The sequence below is a fragment of the Hyperolius riggenbachi genome, chromosome 10, assembly GCF_040937935.1.
Source record: "Hyperolius riggenbachi isolate aHypRig1 chromosome 10, aHypRig1.pri, whole genome shotgun sequence".
Classification (NCBI taxonomy): Eukaryota; Metazoa; Chordata; class Amphibia; order Anura; family Hyperoliidae; genus Hyperolius; species Hyperolius riggenbachi.
This window is the reverse complement of record NC_090655.1, coordinates 108,929,649-108,950,830: the sequence shown is the minus strand read 5'-3', so window position 1 is coordinate 108,950,830 and position 21,182 is coordinate 108,929,649. Positions and strand designations below refer to the sequence as shown.

The window sequence follows — 21,182 nt, the reverse complement described above, 5'->3', positions numbered from 1 at the left end:
GCATCCCTGGGATATTGGAATCACAAATCGGAATCTGAATTGCAAACCGGATTTGCAGTGTTCAGGGGGTCTAAGATAGCTCCTCCACACCACTACACTGGTTTAGGGCTAGTTCACACTGAGGCTGATTGTGCAGTGCTTGCTGATCAGCAGCTATCGCCAAAGCACTAGTGCAGTGTCATCATGATTTTTAGAAAATCGAAGACTAATTACCGATTGTACTATTTTTCAGACTTATTCTGCAAAAGCAATGTGCAAATATGCACATTCCTTTAAAAATCACTAATTTCACAACTGCAATCGCTAGGGGCTCAGCAATTGCGTTTTACAGTGTGAACTAACTAAGCATAATTTGTTCTATTAGAACCATATATCTCAGGCATGCAGAGCCGGGACAAGGTCCTCCAGCACCCAAGGCTGAGACACCAAAGTGCGCCCCTCCATCCCTGCCACCCTAGCCATCACACACTGATTGCTATTAGACTAAGAGGCCCCCATGGGCCCACAACCTCCCCAACACCTTAATATCTAGTTATCTGGCTTGCAGTCACTGCTATGTATCCCCTTTTCTTATTTCTTTCTGCTTCAAACACAATTAGGAAAGACAGCTGAATGAATTCTGCGCCCCCTCCTTCACTGCGCCCTGAGGCTGGAGCCTCTCCAGCCTATGCCTCGGCCCGGCCCTGCAGGCATGTAAGTGTCCCTTGTCCACTTGGGGAATTAGGCTGCTGTACTTTGGTTTCGGGATATGAGAAAAAAAATCCCCCCAAAATTCCCTCTTTGATTTCAATAGTGTTTAGAAGTGGGAACCCAAATGCTGAGTTTTGAGGTTGACTTGGGTGAGTTATGCTTGAACTAAACTCTGGCAGATTTGAGCAACCATACTGGATAGCTGCATTATTTCAAAAGGGGAAAGTTTTGCCGGGGGTTGGGGAGTATTACTTCTAGTTATGCCCCTGCAACGATGGCACTTTACAGGTCACCTGAGACGGGGTAGAGAAAAAAATGTATACATACCTGGAGCTTCCTCCAGCCCCCTCCACGCAGATCGCTCCCTTGCCATCCTCCTCCGCCTCCTGGATCATCCGGAATTGTCCCCGCAAAGTCCTCCAGTCAGTGCAGGCATAGTCCTGTGACTACGCAGCAGTATTGCTCAGGCACCGAACTTTAATGGCAACAGGAGCACGATGGGGCCATGCTGCGCTATGCACCCCAGACTGGAGGACTTTGCAGTGCAAATTCTATACAATCCAGGAGGTAGAGGAGGACACGAGGGAGTGATCGTTGTGGAGGGGGCTGTAGGAAGCCTCAGGTGCAGGGCTGGTTCTAGACTTTTTTCTGCCTGAGGCAATCTTGTGAGGATGTGTCCCCCACCCCGATTTGCAGTGATTTCACAGCACTCAACAACGGTCTGCTTCATTTAATGTTCTCACATGACATGCTGCAGCTTAACACAGCACACTGGCTGACTGTGAGTCTGTGACAAACTGCTTCTCCTCAGCCACTCCATTCCTCCTCAGGAAGGTACACGCAGTACAAAAATGCTGCCCCTAAAATCTCGGCGCCTAATGCAAATGTTTCACCTTGCTTCATGAGAGAACCAGCCCTGCCCAGGTGTGTATATTTTTTTTCTCCACTGCCTTTCTCAGGTTCACTTTAAACAATAATTTTGTGAAGTAATCACTTGCTGATTGCTTAAATCAATGCAATGAGAAAACTGACAGAAAAATCATGTAACCATACACCCTGAGAGATAAATACACTGCTGAATATGAAAGGTGTTTGTTCAAAATGCGTATTCATTACATGACAATATTGTTTTCACTCAGGTGACCAACTTCAAAAAGGATTCTGCATAGTCATGCTCTTCTCTCCCTCCTACACTTCAGCATGTACAAATAAAAAAACTATTTCCATAAGGGGCAGGTCTCAAGCAGGTGTTTAAATATAGCCTGAGTGTCCCTCATCTTTGCATACAGCTGTGATCTTCCCTGATCTCCTGCAGAGAGCAAGCTTACATCACTAAATATGAAGTACCTCATTCTACTGGCCATAGTGGTTCAGGTGCTGTCTGCTCCACCGGGCAAACCAGGTAAGCAAATGTTGCTTTTAAGACTGAGGCCCTGAAGCAATATAATCATTCGGACCATGATTCTCAAAATTATGTTATTTTTGCTGCTCATTTATCATGTACAAATTTAACAAACTATCTAATTCTTGCAGAAATTCTTAAAGGGACACTATCGATTGACATGTTTTTTCAATTGAGATAGGAAATGTTTGGGAAGTGGTGCTAAGTGTTGGTGTATACATCTGAATCCTTATCTCTCTGTTTACTGTTATCTAATCCCTTTCACACTTTCTGACAGCAGTCTGCTGAAATTCTGATGGCAGACTCAGCCATGAGGGGGGGATTCCCTTCACAGTGCATCTTTAACTATGTGTGCAGAGAGCTCAGTCAGAAACAGGCAGAGCTTTCTCTCACAGAGAGCAGAGGAAATATATTGTATGTGCAACATAAACATCTGTAATTGTGTGTGTGAAACCTGATATGAAATTAAAAGCCTGACAGGTAATCTGCTGCAATATTACACTGTTCTTAGCATGTCGGGTTGCAGAGAGTCTTACAGATTCATACCTCCGCAAATGAGACATTCCAAACATAGCTAAAATCTACACACAACGAATTAAAGCTTTTGCCTCTGATATTTAACATGAAAAGTAGGAAAATGTTTACACAGCTATTAAGACATTATTTGTATATTGTCACTTTAAAACACAAATCGTTTGATAGAGTTCCTTTAAAATAAAATTTGTATGAAGTGTAGAACACTGTGCCCCACAGTGCCTGCAGTGTCCCCCTGTGCCTCCAGTGTGCCCTTTGTCCTTTGTGCTTGCACTGCTCCTGCACTGTGCCCACCTATGCACCACCACTGTCCCTCTCTGGGACTCCTTGCACCCAAACCCTGGGGACAAGGTTTATTTTGTTTGGTATTTCGTACTCCCAATTTACAACTGTATGATCACAAGAAAGTAAAAAAATAAAACTCTCTGTGAAGATGTGTATCTTCTAAACATTGTAATGGTGACGGAATGGTAAAGGGTATATTTCTGGGAGCCCTCTTTTAAAAGGGGGCTTCTAGATTACATGATCAGTAACCTCCTCTCCCCTCCCCCAGAAAATTGGCTATTAAATTTCAGCCTGGCCACCTGTATTTAAGCCATTTTGGCTAATTTATTATTTTAGTGTTTGCCTTGGTAGAGTCAGAGGAAGGTTTTTAACCAATAACATGATACTACACAATAGTACTGTAAATGAAATGCAGGTTGTACACAGGTAAACATGTAGACACCCCTTCCCGCCCAAAACAAAAACACTCAGCTGCTAGCATAAAAGGAAAACCTATGGAAAAACAGCATTAATTAACTAGACACAGAGATGTACTCAAAGTATCACTCACCAACCCAATCAACATCATTACAGTTTGGAGCCTGGCAGGTCAGGAAGGGTGATAATGAGTGGGAGAATAGTGTTAGACTTTGGTGCAGTTTAGTAATATTAGTGTTAGGAGGATAGGGATAATGCAGGAGTAGAATCTTAGGGTTAGGCATGGGTCACACTTGTGGAATCACAGGTGATTTAAGGCAATGTAAAATCACACTGCAAAACTCAAACTATGTATTCTATGCGGGCCTGCCGCAATTTCTGGAAGCATCTCAGATTTGGGTAATGATTGCCAATGGAAATTGCATGCGGCACACGATAAAATGGTGCACGTGCCCAGTTTTCAAAACGCAGAAAAAACGTCTTCAAAACACAGATGCCTCCTGAAATTGCGGTAGACCCATAGAGTTACATTACTAGCGTTTGACGTGCAATATTGCATTGCAGAAAAAGGCATGCGATTTCCCCCAAGTGTGACCCCTGCCGTAGGAATTGGTTCACATGAACAGTGTCTCCTTGGCTGAGCCAATACAAATGACTTCCATATTGATTCCACAAATGTTTGTTTGCTGTATTTTTTATAATGATAATAACTGCAGATTATGGACACTCATTTATATTAAATTATCAATAGCTACAGAGAATATGCAGTGATTTACAATGTAAGAAATACTTTTTGTCATTAAAAAGCCGCAAAATGTACCATTATATATGGGAGTGTGTTCTATACTTACAGCAATGCCTTCTTTTTCTTACAACAGGAAATGGTGGTCCAGGTGGTAACAGTGGTCCTGATCGTCCAGGTGGTCTAGGTGGCCCAGGGGGTCCGGGTGGCCCAGGGGGTCCTGGCGGTCCAGGGGGTCCCAGAGGTCCAGGGGGTCCCAGAGGTCCAGAGGGTCCCAGAGGTCCAGGGGGTCCTGGCGGCCCAGGTGGACCTCCTCTTCCCCCCAATGGTGACTTTAAACCATTTAACCTTCCCAATGTAACTGGACTCCCTCCATATAATGACTCATTTGGCACACCACCACCTCCCCCTGGTAGTCTCCCTCCAAGAAATCGTCGGGCCGTTGATAATCCTCCTGGGTCTAAAGGTAATTTACCGCACTTTTAACATTTGTAGAAATTGTTAGAATAATAAATGACTATTTGCTATCTGTATTAATTAATATTAAAATCAGAACCTTTTTCTTACAACAGGAAATAGTGGTCCCGGTGGCCCAGAGGGTCCCGGTGGTTTCAAGGGTCCCAGAGGCCCAGGTGGCCCAGGGGGTCCCAGTGGTTCCAAGAGTCCAGGTGGCCCTCCTCCTAATGGTGACTCTCATCCATTTGACCATCCCAATTTAACTGGACTCCCTCCACATGACGACTCATTTGGCACACAACCACCTCCCACTGGTAGTGTCCCTCCAAGAAATCGTCGAGCTGCTCCTGGGTATAAAGGTAATTTACTATACTCTTAAAGTGGAATGAAACCCAGCATTTATTTTTTGCTCTAAAATATTATTTACAGCATATAATATACTAACACAATTTGTTTCTTAGTAAAACAGCATTCACAGGGTTAAATCACAAGACTGACTTTTTCTCCTGCAGGGTAGCCCAATCCAAACTGGTGATAACCTTATCTTGTGTTTACATTCTTCACTTGATACAAATAAGTAAACATTCTCTGATTGTTCAGAAACTTCTGCTAATGAGTCCTGAACTGAAACACTGCTCAAAAATCATTACTGGGTGCATTTAAAATAGAAATACAACAGTTATGAATAACATGCACAAGCAGCTTTCAAAGTAAATAAACTGAACGTTGGGAACTTATACAAGAGCAAATATGATAATTGTATGAGTAGGAAAACTCATTTTTATTGAATATTTTGTCAGAGTTTAAAATCGCTTTAACAAGTATAGATATTGTTAAAGCGGAATATAACCCTGCATTTCAACTTTGCTCTAAAACATTATTTACAGCATATTGTATGCAAAAAGCATTTTTTTTTTTTACTAGACCAGCATTGGAAGGGTTACACAGGGCTTTAAAGCCCCTGGAGATTTTTGCAGACGCATCCGAACTTGAGTTAGATACTTTTTGTTTACACAAATGTATCTAAGTGTTTATTGTGACTCATCTCTCTCACTGAGAAGGAGTTGGAAGACAGCCAAAGAGTGTGTAACATTTCTAAATATATACATATAACTAACTAGAATGTAACTATCTGAACGTCTGCACGGAACTTAAAACCTCTGTGTTTAACCCTTCCAATGCTGGTCTAGTAAAAAAAAATGCTTTTTGCATATAATATGCTGTAAATAATGTTTTAGAGCAAAGTTGAAATGCAGGGTTATATTTCGCTTTAAGATATAAATTATTTGCCCTCTGGATACTGAATAAAAATAAAATCAGAACATTTTCTTACAACAGAAAATGGTGGTCCAAGAGGCCCAGGTGGTCCTGGTGGTTCCAAGGGTCCAGGTGGTCCAGGTGGCCCTCCTCCTCCTCCTAATGGTGATTCATTTGGCCACCCCGATTTAACTGGACTCCCTCCACATGACGACTCATTGGGCACTCAAGCACCTCCCCCTGGTAGTCTCCCTCCAAGAAATCGCCGGGCTGCTGATAATCCTCCTGGGTCTAATGGTCCAAAACCAGCAGGAGGAAATCCACCTCCTACCGGCAACCCTCCTGTCAATGGAGAATCCCAAAACAGACCTGAACAGGTAAGACATAAGAACATAAGAGGCAACTAAAACCATTACTAATATTACTACTTATGCACTTCCTCCTTCTACTAATACTACTACTATAACTATTACTACTAATAATAATTATAAAAATGATAGAAATGTATTTATATTCTTTTTTTTCTAGTGTCTTTGATTAGGTACTGTATTATGTGTTCTCACAAGCACAAAAATGAAGATTAATTGGAAATGGGCTGAACGATAAACCTTTGTTTATGAACAAGATTATTAGTACATTGTGTGATATACTTGGTATACACCAGGCATGGACATTTCAGTGTATGCTCAACTTAACCCTCCTGGCGGCCAATTAAAATCGCCAGGGGGCAGCGCAGCACTATTTTTTTTTTCAAATCATGTAGCTAGCCTAGCTACATGACAGCCGCTATGCAGCGGCATCCTCCCACCTTCTTCGATCACCTCCGGCGATCAAGCCCGTCAGGAAATCCCGTTCTGAATACCGTTTGACGTCGTGACGTTAAAGGGAGTCCCGATCCACCCCTCATCGCTGCCTGGCACTGATTGGCCAGGCAGCGCATGTGGTCTGGGGGGGCGGCGCGGCGAGTCGGTGCGGAGCGGCGGCGATCGGGCAGTACACACATTTACCGCCAGGAAGGTTAAGTCAGTGCAGTTAGAGCTAGCCTTTCCAATGCAAACGCTTGTGTTGCCACACTCAAGGCCCTAAACAAGGTATTCTATCTCTTACTAATTAATATTTTTATTTAGCCCATGCTAAACACATTACAAGGATTATAAATATATGAGTTTATATAAACTGTTCCACTTAAATGTGGTTACAATGGCCTCAATTCACGAAGCTTATCTCCTGTCTTTAATAACGTTTCTAGAGTTGTCACCATGGTGATAAGGAATGTAGTGGTCAGGAAACATTTAACCTCAGGCAAACCTAAAGTTAACTCTTCAATCCTTAAAATAACTCCAGAGTTAAAGACAGGCTGTTAACTAACTCCGTGTGAAAATAACTACAGAGGAGGTAAATTAACTACAGAGGAGGTAACTTAAGGAATGAAGAGATAAGATAACTCTCTCACTGAGCCATATGCAATTCACTTTTTCACCTGAGTTTTCTCCTAGGTGATATTTTTAAACTTGTCAATAAAATGCCTTTTAAGCCACCAGAAAACAAGAAAATGCTGAAAATAATTTTGATAGTACATTTTCACCTACTTTTTGGTACTTTTTTTAGTTGAAAAGTACTGAAAAGTCATTATACCCGAAGATGAAAAATTATCTCCTGGGAGGAAAGTCAGGTGAAAAAGTGAATTGCATATGGCCCCCTGTGTGGAGGTAAATTTTCTCTTGCCTTATTATCTCCAGCATGATCTTAGTGAATTGAAGCCAATGGCCTCAATTCACTAAGATCATGCTGGCGATAATAAGGAAAGAGAAAACTTACCTCCACACAGTAAGAGAGTTATCTTATCTCTTCATTCCTTACGTTACCTCTTCTGTAGTTAATTTACCTCCTCTGTAGTTCAGTTACCTCCTCTGTAGTTCAGTTACCTCCTCTGTAGTTCAGTTACCTCCTCTGTAGTTATTTTCACACGCAGTTAATGAACAGCCTGTCTTTAACTCTGGAGTTATTTTAAGGATTAAAGAGTTAACTTAAAGACAGAAGAGTTAAAGGGAACCAGAGAGGAACGAGGGGTGAAAAAAGGCAAGGATTTTATACATACCTGGGGCTTCTTCCAGCCCCATAAGCCTGAATCGCTCCCACGCCGCCGTCCTCAGCTTCCTGGATCCGCCGGTACCGGGCCCGTCATTTCCGGTGGACGCGGCCAATTGTCCGCATCACAGGGGCTCCCTCCATACATGTACGCATGCGGCTGCGCAGTAAGCAGCCACATGCGTATCTGTATGGGGAGAGCACCCTGTGATGCGAAGAATTGGCCGCGTCCGCCGGCCGACTTGCCGACTCGCGGCAATGACGGGACCCGGTGGCGGCGGATCCAGGCAGCGGAGGACGGCGGCGTGGGAGCGATCCGTGCGTATGGGGCTGGAGGAAGCCCCAGGTATGTATAGTTCATCCTCTCTGGTTCCCTTTAACTTTAGGTTTGCTTGAGGTAAAATGTTTCCTGAATACTACATGCCTTATCACCATGGTAACAACTCTAGAAGAGTTATTAAAGACAGGAGATAAGCTTAGTGAATTGAGGCCATTGTCTTAAACTGGAGCTCTGATACATAATGCAGTATACTTGTATCATTGATTTTAGCGTTATTTTATAGTTTATAACAGAGAATAATAGGACTGTCAAGGATTATTAAGTTTCTATTGTTTATACGAAAAAACCGACAAGCCTATTGGCTAAAATGCTCATATGGAGTGGCACGAGGATAATCAATGAGATGCAAACAAATTCTGGTTTGGATGCAATTTTTTTTTCTAATCGGATGGAATTGCTGCAGCCTGACTTACAGTTAATTTGATGTCATTATTAGTGTTGTTGTTCAAATTCGGGACATTGTTGTTCTGAGCCCAAACTCCCACATTCAGCACTGAACGACAGGACGTGGTGCGTTTCATTTAACTCCAAAACCTCCTCCTTCCTAACTGGAAGGAGGAAGTATCAGAGTTACATGAAACGCACCCCATCCTATTGGTCGGTGCTGAAATGGTGCTGCATGCAGGTGTTTGGGTTCCGAACAAAGAGGCCCTGAATTCAACAACACTTGTAATTATTGACATTTAGCACAAGAAAATAGTGATCACACTTTAGGTATCATAAAATGTGATTAAAACTATAATGCAATTGTAACGCATTGCTAATTAGGGCACTGTTATAATTTATAGTAACCATGACAAACAATGTTTACCAAAGCCAAGACTGGATTGCATACAACCTCCTATCATCCTCCCAGCAGTGCTTGTTTGGAATCATGAATTTATAGAAAAATACAGCAAGTCATTTTGGCTTCAGCTTTAAGGGAAACAGTGTAACCCTATAAATGCTAGGAGAGTTTGGTACCTTCCAGAGAAATACATAAACACAAAGACAATGGAAGCCCTGTACATTGCAGTTTGCCTACAGACATTTAACAAAGGAAAGAATAATGATGGGTACTCACAAGACCAGTTTTCATGCACAGCATCCACAGTAAAACGTGTTGGTGAAGATAACTGTCTGCACTAGGGTAGGGGTACCCCGGTATTCAGTTACTGGCCAGGTTGCACTACAATAAAATGTATAATAAGATCATAAAACAGGAGATCTAAACAGCATATCACCCCCACTGGTAAAGGGGGAGTGGAGGTTAGAATCAAACTCATGGGAAGACTAGAGTTGCCCCCAAATACAAAAAAAAATAAAAAATAAAATAAAAAAAAGTTAAAAAAGAAAGAAAAGAAAATTAAACTGCTTACTTTAATACCTTGATGCCCGAACAACAGGAAATTGAATAATGACTCAGTTTATTAAATACATAAAAATACATCATAAACTTCCCACTTTATCAGTTCAAAGGCAAGTGGAAGCTGTTATTTACTTTTTTTTCTTTCAGCCAATTATTAAGGTAAGAATGTTCTTGCCCTTTAAACTGATTTTATATACTGTATATGTATTTTTATTTTCGGGGGGCTGCTGCCTCCCATCAGTTTCAAGCACATACTGTAAGTACCCTGAGCAAAGTACAAAACATCTGGGCTGTCAAAATTCCCCTTCACATTGGTGAAAAATAGATATACAAAAGGTCTCATCAACAAACATGCCTTTTTAAACTCTGAATTAGAAGGCATATGACAATGGTAGACTCCTCCTCTAGGTTAGTGGCCTGCCTTTCTCCCTGAGCTACATGCTAACTCCTGCCTTAGTGAGTTAATTGGAGTTGCAAAGCCTCAGACCAATGATACAAAACCAAAGGAGGTGAATGAGAATGTGGTTGTATTAGTGGCATGTTAAAAAAAAATAGATTAAATAAAGCAATTTGATATTTAACCTAACTGGTGGGGAGGATGTAAGGAATAAGAAGCAGCAATGTTTCAAGCTGGCTCCTCTGTCATATTCTACCAAGGCCCAAACTTAAAGGACAACCGAACTGAGAGGGATATTTTCTTTTAAACAATATTAGTTGCCTGGCTGTCCTGCTGATCATCTGCCTTTAATACTTTTAGCCATAGACCCTGAACAAGCATGCAGTAGATCAGGTGTTTCTGACTGAAGCGTGACTAGATTAGCTGCATGCTCATTGCAGTTGTGTGATTCAGATACTATTGCAACTATAGAGAGATCAGCAGGCTGCCAGCCAACTGGTATTGTTTAAAAGGAAATACATATGGTAGCCTCCATTTCACTCCCAGTTCAAGAGTCCTACAATCTTCTTGATTCTTCTTATGTCACTGTCAAAACAGAGATCATGGAAGGGTTATGCTATGCCTAAGGACAGTGTTAGACTAAGGTTAAGGTTAGGATAGGTCTTGTGGCTAGGGTTGAATATACTCAGGTTAACTCAGCCAAAAAACTGGTAATAGATCAGGAACAGTGGCATTACAATAATAATGCACGGGACCTGAGGGGCCCACGTAAAGCCTTTCCCCAGTCGCTCCTTATTTGGATTGTAGTGGTAATGATCACTTCTTTATGTGCTCTAGATAGTGGGTATCATTACAATCCATTTCTTCTCCCCTGTCTCCTCCACTTAACTGCAAGGTGATATGCAGGCCTGTGTTACCACTATGCAGTTATTATGCCAACCAAAAAGGGTATATTCACATTTGTAAAAGCAAGATTAAATGAGATAAAGCAATCTAGCAAGCAACAGAGTGGTACTGTAATAGAAACCACGTTTGAAGTCCTCTGTGTACAGATTGCTGCTTTGTTTCTAGCTGCCACTATAATCAGGGCTAGAATTAGTAGAGAACTGTCCGGAACCAGTGGGTGCAGCTAATTTGTAGTGTTCAGTGGCATGGCACATAGTATCATTGGACTTGCCAGGGAAAAGGAGTGTAATCACTTCTCATTAGGAGCGTAACTACAAAGCACCCCCCCCCCCCCCCTAGCAAAAGTTTAATGGGGCCCCCTCAGTTTCACTCACTTTCCCTTACCATTGTAACCCTGTGTGTGTGTCATTGCAACAGACACACACACCAAGGGTTACAGATGCATTTACTTTTTGTGAAAGTGCTGCTGTAAAGGGAACCTGCAGGTGCTGTCAGGTGGAGCCCATGAGCAGGAAAGAAGAGAGAGAAGCTGGGCATGTGCAGGGAGGAAGTAACAGTTGAGTTTTACAGTTGAAGGCTAGTGAGGGGGAGGAGTCAAGTAGCCATGGAGACTGAGGTGATGAGGCAGCAAGAAATAAAGTGTGTCACGATACTATACTGTACTGCAGCAAGAAATACGCTTGATTTGTGAGGAAATAGAGTAGAGACACGGGAAGAGACCAGCCATTGGTGAGACGGTCTGAGCAAGGCAGAGGCACAGACAAGTAAGCACTTACCGGAAACTGAACTAAGGAAGAGAAAAAGAGCTGCAGACATTACATGAGAGGAGAGAGACCACTCACAGCTACAGGCCAGTAAAGAGCAGCAATACTGGAGAGATAAGCCAGAAGAGAAACAGTAAGCAATAAGAGAGAAAGACAAGGATATTAAAATGTACCTGTAACAGAGAGAGATAACAGAAAACAGCAGAGACATTACAGTGACACAGAGACAACAGGACAGCAATGCATACAAGAGAGAGAGATAACAGAAAACAGCAGAGACATTACAGTGACACAGAGACAACAGGACAGCAATGCATACAAGAGTGACACAGAGCAACAAGTGACAGGATTACAGAAAAGGAGTGAAGACTGCAGTGCAGTGTCTGAAGAGATTGTGTGACAACAGCTGGCAGACAAAATACAGAGAATACAGCGGTGCTTCTTATACATTAAGTGATCATTCACAATTATCAATTCAACATATTTGTCTCATCCTGGATGTTGCTAGGTAACCACCAGACATTTCTCTACTTTCCCTTCTGTCCTATGCAAGAATTCAGATCCACTTTAAAAAGACAGCAGTGAAGAAGTGACAAATAGCAGAGTGCTGTGTATGGAAAATTCTGGCAAGTAAATGCTAATAAACTGAATTACTTATATGGTTCCTGAACTAGCCCTGATCCTAACAGGCTGAAGATAAGAAGTTTATGAATGTTTGTCACTAAACTATTTTTTTATCCATATCATTTAATACAAATATTTCTTAAAAAGAACTTGATTGGTGTCTGGAGGATTTCTTTACAGTTAAAGCATTATAGAGGTGTTACACCATCCCCTGGCAACCTTCACAACCAGGGGGCCGACCATCTTGCAAGGGTCATAAAACAAGTGTAACCATCATAAGCCTCACACCCATAACAAGTGTAGCCACAAAAACTCTTGATCTGGAGGATGGACCCTTTATTGGATGAAGGAAATGTTAGTAGTTGGGGGGTCCCCTCACCCTGCAGTTGCAGGGGATGCTCCTCTGTAGTTATGACCCTGCTGGATGGTGTAATGGTTAAAGTGTTTATTTATTTTTATTTTTTTTATCTATCTGGTAAACAAGTAATAAGGATGTTAGCCAGGCAATCCAAACGTAAAAATCACTCTTCGTTTTCTAATCTATAAAACAACATTTCCCAGTTTCAGTGACTCTTATTTGGTACATCTGCTGCACAAAGGAAGTTGCAGGGCATGTTGGATTGTCCTTTTTTGCTTCTCTACTTTCCCCTCAGACTTAACTGATGCAGCCTGATTGGCTAAGGCCTCTTTCCCTCCTGTTTTTCCCCGTCACACCTCTGCTCCCCTCTGATTGGCCAATATTTCTCATGCTGAGACAATGAACTTTCTACTGCAGAGCTGGGTGGGAGTGTCTGAAGACTGGGAGGAGGGCGGGCAATGCAAACACAATCAAGTAGAGGAGAGTAAGGGAGGAAATGACATCAGGATTGGCTTCAAAATCCTAAAAATGATTTTCTCTTTTTTCTACTATAGAAAAATCACTAAAATCAAAACACGGACAGTGCAAAACAGATGTGATATAAGTAGAGCAAGTTTTTATCTACTTATATACCGTATGTGTTTTATTTTCTGAGATGGTATTGCTGACAACTCCTCTTTAAGGGCTCTGCCTCTGAAACAGGTGACCTGGGTTTAAATCTCAACTCTTCCTGTTCAGTAAGCCAGCACCTATTTAGTAAGATGTCCTTAAAGAGGAACTCCAGTGAAAATACAATAAAAATGTGCTTTATTTTTACAATAATTATGTATAAATGATTTAGTCAGTGCTTGCCAATTGTAAAATCTTTCCTCTCCCTGATTAACATTCTGACATTAATCACATGGTGACATTTTTACTGCTGGTAGGTGATGTCAGTGAAAGGAGATGCCGCTTGCTTTTTTGGCAGTTGGAAACAGCGGTAAACAGCTGATATTTCTCACAATGCAACAAGGCTCCCACAGTTTGATGTCAGAACCATGGTCCTGACATCACACTGTGGAAGGGGTTTCACCACAATATTAGCCATTGAGAGTCCCCTGATGATCAGTTTGTGAAAAGGAAAATATTTCTCATGGGAAAGGGGGTATCAGCTACTGATTGGGATGAAGTTCAATTCTTGGTTATGGTTTCTCTTTAAGGCTAGACTCTCTCCCTAACACTACTACTACCCACTGAGCACGTCCTACTGGCTGCAGCTCAAGCGCTTCGAGTCTGCCAGGAGAAAAGTGCAATATAAATGTTGTCTAGTCTTGTCTTGCTTCTCATCACCACCAAATTTTACAATTGCCCAGAGATCCATTTGAAAACGTTCAAAAAGCAAGACTGAAATAGTTTTTACTAAAAGCTGTGTAATTGTTCTTGCTTGACTTTTATTTTGCTTAAAATAATAGTGCAATATCCATGAGGGGGGGGGGGGGGGGGGTGTTTGAAATTTTGCTTTCCCTGAAGTGTGTCTGCTTTCCCTGAAGTCTGTCTGCTTCCACTAAAGGTTAACTGTGGCACCAAATCTTGGCAAAGTGTTTAGCAATGGTTGTAAGTTTCAAATGGATTTGCACGCTAACATTTGAATACATCACCTGAAATATGGTTTGTATGCTGAACTGTTTTTTAATCCAACGTTACATCACTTCATTTCAGCCTTTTCCTGGAAACCCAAGAAGACCCAAAAGACACCTGAAAGGAGGACCCCAGCCTACTGGGGTACCACATGTAGACGGCTACACCCATGATGACAGCAGTGAAAGCCATTCTCCACGACCAACCCATGGATCTCTTGAAGGCCATGGCCATGGTGGGAAAGGAGGCAAAAATCAAAGGCACTAAGAATATGTAAATAGTAAGACATTTTTTGTTAAAGTATTTATAATGAATGTATACAACATTTGCATCTTCTGCAGTGCTTTACAGTGTTTTACAGCCCAACTGTTCCTCAGAGGTATCCACAATCTAATACCAACCATAGTCATATGTCCATTTCAATATGAGGCCAATTTTGGAGGAAGCCAATTAACCTACCTGTATGTTTTTGGAATTAGAATAGAACCTAGAGTGCATGGAGGAAAACCCATGCAAACATGGGGAGAACATGCAAACTCTATGCAGATAGTGCCCTAGCCCATGTATGAACCCACTAACTCAGACTGGGCATGCAGATTAAGTGCTGTGACAAAAGTCTAATCACACTAATTGCTAGGGCAGGAGTGCCAAAGATGGCCTTACTTGCTGCCCCTTTTAGACTGTTTATAGTATGGGAGGCCAAATAATAACTAACTTGAAAATACATTTTATAGAATTGCAGCCCCTTCCTCCCACTCCCTTATCTGCAGGATGTACACTTGCCATGTCTGGGGTGTATATCTGTTTGTTTAAGATGTCCCCACAAGATAGCTCCTTGTATAAACTGTTAATAAATGTCAAATCAAAATGGTTAGTGCATGTGGTAAATCAAATGAGACGTTCGATATTTATCTCCAGCCTGGAGCTGTCGATAACTTACGAACAGTTAGGTTATAGAACGGTTATAGAAATGAGGAAATGGAGCAGGGAAAAGGTAAAAGCGAATTAAACTATTCAGGAAAATAAGAAAGTTAATAATAAAAACATATTTCCATAATTTTACAATATCATGTAGTAATTATAAATAGTTAATAAGATACTAATGGTTTTGATACGAATTTAATGTTAATTTTATGCAGCTTGGACTTGCACTTTGCTTGTCATTATAAAAATGCTATGTGTATCACATCTTTCATCATTTTCCCTGCACTGCAATACTGTCAAATACTGATGAAACTCAGTGAATGTCTTGCAGCTTTTTGGTACATTTCCGAACTATTACAGCATGTGTGAAAATCATAGTGAATTTGGAAAAATTCTAAAATGAAACATGAAGTAATTTACCGAACTTGAAATGTTTACCGAACATGTCTTAGCGTATTGAAACCACTGTAAGGGCTTGTTCACAGTACAAGAGCTTTTCTGAGCTCTTTGTGATTTTAAAAGCTCTTGCTAATGTGATGCTATGAGTTTGTTCTCACTAGAGCAATGTCATTTTATAAAAATCCCCCATAGCATTGCATTAGCAAGAGCTTTTCAAAATCACCCACACTTAAAAAGCTCTTGTAGTGTGAACAAGCACTTGGGATTGAAACGGCAGGGAGACAGGATGGTAAAGATAGTTCCAAAAGGCTTGTGGATATTAAATAGACATCACCACATTTCACCAGGGACGTAACTATGGGGAGCACCCCCTGCAACTGCGTGGGGGGGGGGCAGAGCTTTAAGGGGGCCCTAACTACTACTTTGCTCCCGCTAATTAAGGGGTACATCCTGCAGGTCATGTTTTTTTGTAGCTATACTTGTTATGGGTATGAAGATTACGATGTCCACCCTTGTTTTATGACCCTTGCAAGATGCCCTCCCCCCCAGGCTATAAGGGTCACAGTAGTAGACAAGATAAAGGGTGTGAACATGGAGATGGCCCTAGCAAAGTTTCCTGGGAGGCCCAACGATTTCTACTTATGCCCCTGTGTCTATAACTGACATACTAAAATGTTAGTTCAGGCACCTTTTTTGACTGTAGACTATATTTTTTATTTTTCAGAAACATATGTACTAGAGAAGATGTGATGGCACCGCCAAAGCTCCTGCAGCACTACGATGGACTCACAGCATTACAACATTCATTGTCTAATGCCAATAAACCAGCAGTTACAACAAATGTTTGCTTGAGGCTTTTTTTCATAGTTTTTTCACTGTTTTAACAGGCATATTGTAATTTCATGTCAAAAATGGTTTTAAGACATAGATAACTTTATAAACTGTGGGCTGGGGATAACAATTTGTGTGGTCATTAGCAGGAGTAATGATGTCGCGAACCTCCGATTTTCGGTTCGCGAACTTCCGCGGAAGGTTCGGTTCGCGTAAAAGTTTGCGAACCGCAATAGGCTTCAATGTGGAAGCGAACTTTGAAAAATAGAAAAAATTATGCTGACCAGAAAAGTGATGGAAAACATGTTTCAAGGGGTCTAACACCTGGAGGGGGGCATGGATGAGTGGGATAGACACCAAAAGTTCCGGGGAAAAATCTGAATTTGACGCAAAGCAGCGTTTTAAGGGCAGAAATAAAAGAAACATTGAATGCTAAATTGCAGGCCTAAAGTGCTTTCAAACATCTTGCATGTGTATACATCAATCAGGGAGTGTAATTAGAGTACTGCTTCACACTGACACACCAAACTCACTGTGTAACGCACCGCAAACAGCTGTTTGCGTAGTGACGGCCATGCTGGACTGGTGCGCAACATGGCCAGAGTGCAGGCCGTGGCAGTTTTCCAGCCCATATGGTCGCCGGGCTGTGGTAGCTCAATGATAGAACAACAGTGACTGTCCAGCTGATCAAATTTGGTCTGACCACAATGAAGCAACGACCTTATTATCTTCTTGTATGTAGGTTGGCATAGGTAGGAGTCCCAGTATAGGTAGGTAGGCATAGGTAGGAGTCCCAGTATAGGTAGGTAGGCATAGGTAGGTGCCTCAGTAGTTAGCTAGGCATAGGTAGGAGTCCCAGTATAGGTAGGTAGGCATAGGTAGGTGTCCCAGTAGTTAGCTAGGCATAGGTAGGAGTCCCAGTATAGGTAGGTAGGCATAGGTAGGTGTCCCAGTAATTAGCTAGGCATAGGTAGGTGCCCCAGTATAGGTAGGTAGGCATAGGTAGGTGTCCCAGTATAGGTAGGTAGGCATAGGTAGGTGTCCCAGTAGTTAGCTAGGCATAGGTAGGTGCCCCAGTATAGGTAGGTAGGCATTGGTAGGTGCCTCAGTAGTTAGCTAGGCATAGGTAGGAGACCCAGTATAGGTAGGTAGGCATAGGTAGGTGTCCCAGTAGTTAGCTAGGCATAGGTAGGAGTCCCAGTATAGGTAGGTAGGCATAGGTAGGTCCCCTAGTAGCTAATGTTTTCCTGATGTGTTTTTTTTGTGTATTGCTCACTCACACTGACATTATACAGCCCTATCTGTTGCAGCTGGACCTTGGTAATTGTTATTACTGTGCCAGCCAGGCCCTGCCTAACTATCTATACTGGGACACCTACCTATGCCTACCTAACTACTGGGGCCCCTACTTACCTATATGGGGACACCTACCTACCTACCTATACTAGGGGACCTACCTATGCCTACCTACCTATACTGGGACTCCTACCTATGCCTAGCTAACTACTGGGACACCTACCTATGCCTACCTACCTATACTGGGTCTCCTACCTATGCCTAGCTAACTACTGAGGCACCTACCAATGCCTACCTACCTATACTGGGGCACCTACCTATGCCTAGCTAACTACTGGGGCACCTAACTATGCCTACCTACCTATACTAGGGCACCTACCTACCTATACTGGGTCTCCTACCTATGCTTAGCTAACTACTGAGGCACCTACTTATGCCTATCTACCTATACTGGGACACCTTCCTATGCCCACCTATCTATACTGGGACTCCTACCTACGCCTAGCTAACTACTGGGGCACCTACTTATGCCTACCTACCTATAGTGGGTCTCCTACCCATGCCTAGCTAACTACTGGGGCACCTACCTATGCCTATCTACCTATACTGGGACACCTACCTATGCCTACCTGCCAATACTGGGACTCCTACCTATGTCTAGCTAACTACTGGGACACCTACCTATGCCTACCTACCTATACTACGTCTCCTTCCTATGCCTAGCTAACTACTGGGGCACCTACCTATGCCTATCTACCTATACTGGGACACCTACCTATGCCTACCTACATATACTGGGACTCTTACCTACGCCTAGCTAACTGCTGGGGCACTTACCTATGCCTACCTACTTATACTGGGACTCCTACCTATGCCTACCTACCTATACTGGGACTCCTACCTACGCCTAGCTAACTGCTGGGGCACCTACCTATGCCTACCTACCTATACTGGTGCACCTACCTATGCCTACCTACATACAGGAGGATAATAAGGTCATTGCTTCATTGCGGACAGACCAAATTTGATCAGCTGGACAGTCACTGTTGCTCTATCATTGAGCTACCACAGCCCGGCGACCATATGGGCTTGAAAACCGCTATCGCCATGGTGCGCACCAGTCCAGCACGGCCGTCACTACGCAAACAGCTTTTTGCGGTGTGTTACACACAGTGAGTTTGGTGTGTCAGTGTGAAGCACCACTCTAAATATAATCCCTGATTGATGTATACACATGCAAGATGTTTGAAAGCACTTTAGTCCTGCAATTTAGCATTCAATGTGATTTCTGCCCTTAAAATGCTGCTTTGCGTCAAATCCAGATTTTTCCCAGGGACTTTTGGCGTCTATCCCACTCATCCATGCCCCCCTCCAGGTGTTAGACCCCTTGAAACAACTTTTCCATCACTTTTGTGGCCAGAAATAGTCCCTGTGTTTTTTCAAAGTTCGCATCTCCATTGAAGTCTATTGCGGTTCGCGAAAGTTCGCGTGAACCGAACCTTTTGCGGAAGTTCGCAAACCAAAAATCGGAGGTTCGGGCCATCTCTATTTAAGACTCATTTTACTTTGGAAGACACGTTTCATATTTGTGTGTGTTTACATATATTTTATATTTTAAGATTTCCATGACAGTCAGGGACGGTTCTCTAATGAAGCAAGGTGAAACACTAGCATCAGGAGCTGAGATTACAGGGGGTAGCATGTTTGTACAGCATGCAGTCAGTGTAGGAGGAGAAGCGAGAGAAGAGTGAGCCACTTGAAGAGGTCATTATTGGGGAAAAGTAGCTTGTTGTGCTGTGTGAGGAGTCTAACAGTGAGTGAGGAGGGAAGAGGCAGGAGAGCAGCATTGCTTCATTTGACTTGCACAGAAGCGAGGAGATGGCACTGCTGCTGTCCTGTCTGAAGAGGAATAGAGGACGGCCGAGGGTGAGCAGTTTGTTTGTCACAGACTCAAAGCCATCCAGCCAGTATGTTATTGTGTTGAGCTGCAGCGTGTCTCAAGTTGTTGCATTTGATCCCTTGCTAACTGAGAACATTAAATGAACAGAGTAAATTTGTCAGGTGCTGTGCAATCATTCCAAATTGGGAGGGACGGGAACATCCTCACAAGTTTGCCTTAGGCAGGAAAAAGTCTGGGACTGGCCTTGGTGACAAGTGGTCCACCAGGGCTGTATTGGCTGATCTGTGCTGTGTGGGCTCTCCAGTCCACAGCACAGATCAGGATTGTGGCAGGGCGATCAGACTTCCCCCCACTTTTTTCCCCACTAGGGGGATGTCCTGCTGGGGGGGTCTGATCGCCGCCGCGCTGTGTGGCCGAGCGGGGGGGCCTCAAAGCCCCCCTCCGCAGCGATATTCCTCCCTCTCTCTCCTTCCCTCCCTCTCCCTCTCGCTATGGGTGGCACAGGATGGCGATCCGTCCTGTACCGCCTCTGATAGGCTTCAGCCTATCAGATGCCGGCTATCCCCGGCCAATCAGAGGCCGGGGATCGCTGATCTCCCTTACGGCGCTGCTGCAACAGTAGCGCCACATGATGTAAACACAGGGGATTTCTTCCCCGCGTGTTTACATTTTGCCTGCGAGCCGCAATCGGAGGCTCGCAGGCTGTTCACGGAGACACCCTCCGTGAACTGACATGGAACAGCCGCTTGAATGAGGAACACCACTTCGACCTGCCGACGCCCATTGGCGTTAGGCGGTCGTTAAGTGGTTAATTGATGGGATCCAGTGGGGCCAGTGGTGGGGGTGAGTAATTCGGCACCCGGGGCAGGGGATTCAATCGGGGAGCTGGCACTTAAACAAGAAGACCGTGAGAGGAGCGGAAAGGCTCTATAAGACCCAGGGCCTTGCCGAGGCAGAGGCAAGAGAGGCTTCAGCCTCAGGGCACAGTGTAGGGGGAGGCACACAACTCACTCAGCTATCATTCCCCTATTGTGTTTGAGGCAGAGAGAAATAAGAGAAGGGGATACATAGCAGTGACTGCAAGCCAGATAACTAGATATTAAGGTGTTGGGGGCCCTGGGGCGCCTCTTAGGGTGCATACAGGGTGCATACACACACATCAGACCATAGTCTTTGGAAAATGAAAGATCACAGACCAATTTTACCCCCTTCCATGTAGTATGAGAGCCATACCTACACAGTCTATTCTATTGCGCTGAACTCCCCATCAGATAGAAATCTTTGCAAGATGCTGAACACAAAGATGCTGTACACATTCAAAAGATCAGTATCTGCAAAAGATCTGTTCCTGCAAAAGATCCGTTCCTCCAAAATGCATTCATAGTCTATGATATCTGCAGATCCTCATACACACCTTGTTTAACAGACATTCATCTGCAGATGATTGTCTGATCTGCAGATGAATGTCTGTTAAACAAGGTGTGTATGAGGATCTGCATATATCAGACTATGAATGCATTTGGGAGGAACGGATCTTTTGCTGGAACTGATCTTTTGCAGATACTGATCTTTTGAATGTGTACAGCATCTTTGTGTGCAGCATCTTG

At 43.2% G+C, this 21,182-nt stretch overlaps 1 protein-coding gene and 1 long non-coding RNA gene across 5 annotated transcripts in view; one reads left to right on the top strand and one right to left on the bottom strand.

Annotated features, from left to right (window-relative positions):
* The window catches only part of LOC137537326 (uncharacterized), a 40,153-nt gene extending 34,022 nt beyond the window's left edge, over positions 1–6,131 (bottom strand). The window contains exon 1 of the long non-coding RNA XR_011024594.1: positions 5,860–6,131. This is a non-coding gene — a long non-coding RNA (uncharacterized lncRNA). The remainder of the gene's footprint in view (positions 1–5,859) is intronic.
* Positions 1,993–16,389, top strand: LOC137537325 (collagen alpha-2(VIII) chain-like). 4 transcript variants are annotated; one of them, XM_068259399.1, is made up of 6 exons: positions 1,993–2,092; positions 4,207–4,536; positions 4,643–4,885; positions 5,865–6,160; positions 14,307–14,498; positions 16,273–16,389. In XM_068259399.1, the coding sequence occupies exons 1-5, from the start codon at positions 2,029–2,031 to the stop codon at positions 14,490–14,492; spliced, it is 1,119 nt and encodes a 372-aa protein (XP_068115500.1). In that variant the 5' UTR covers positions 1,993–2,028; the 3' UTR covers positions 14,493–14,498; positions 16,273–16,389. The 4 variants fall into 4 exon arrangements, 2 of the variants coding, with proteins under 2 accessions (XP_068115500.1, XP_068115499.1); XM_068259398.1 differs by having other exon boundaries at positions 14,307–14,505; XR_011024593.1 differs by lacking the exons at positions 1,993–2,092; positions 4,207–4,536; positions 4,643–4,885; positions 5,865–6,160; positions 16,273–16,389 and adding an exon at positions 11,256–11,759 and having other exon boundaries at positions 14,307–14,394.
* Positions 16,390–21,182: the final 4,793 nt, after the last annotated feature.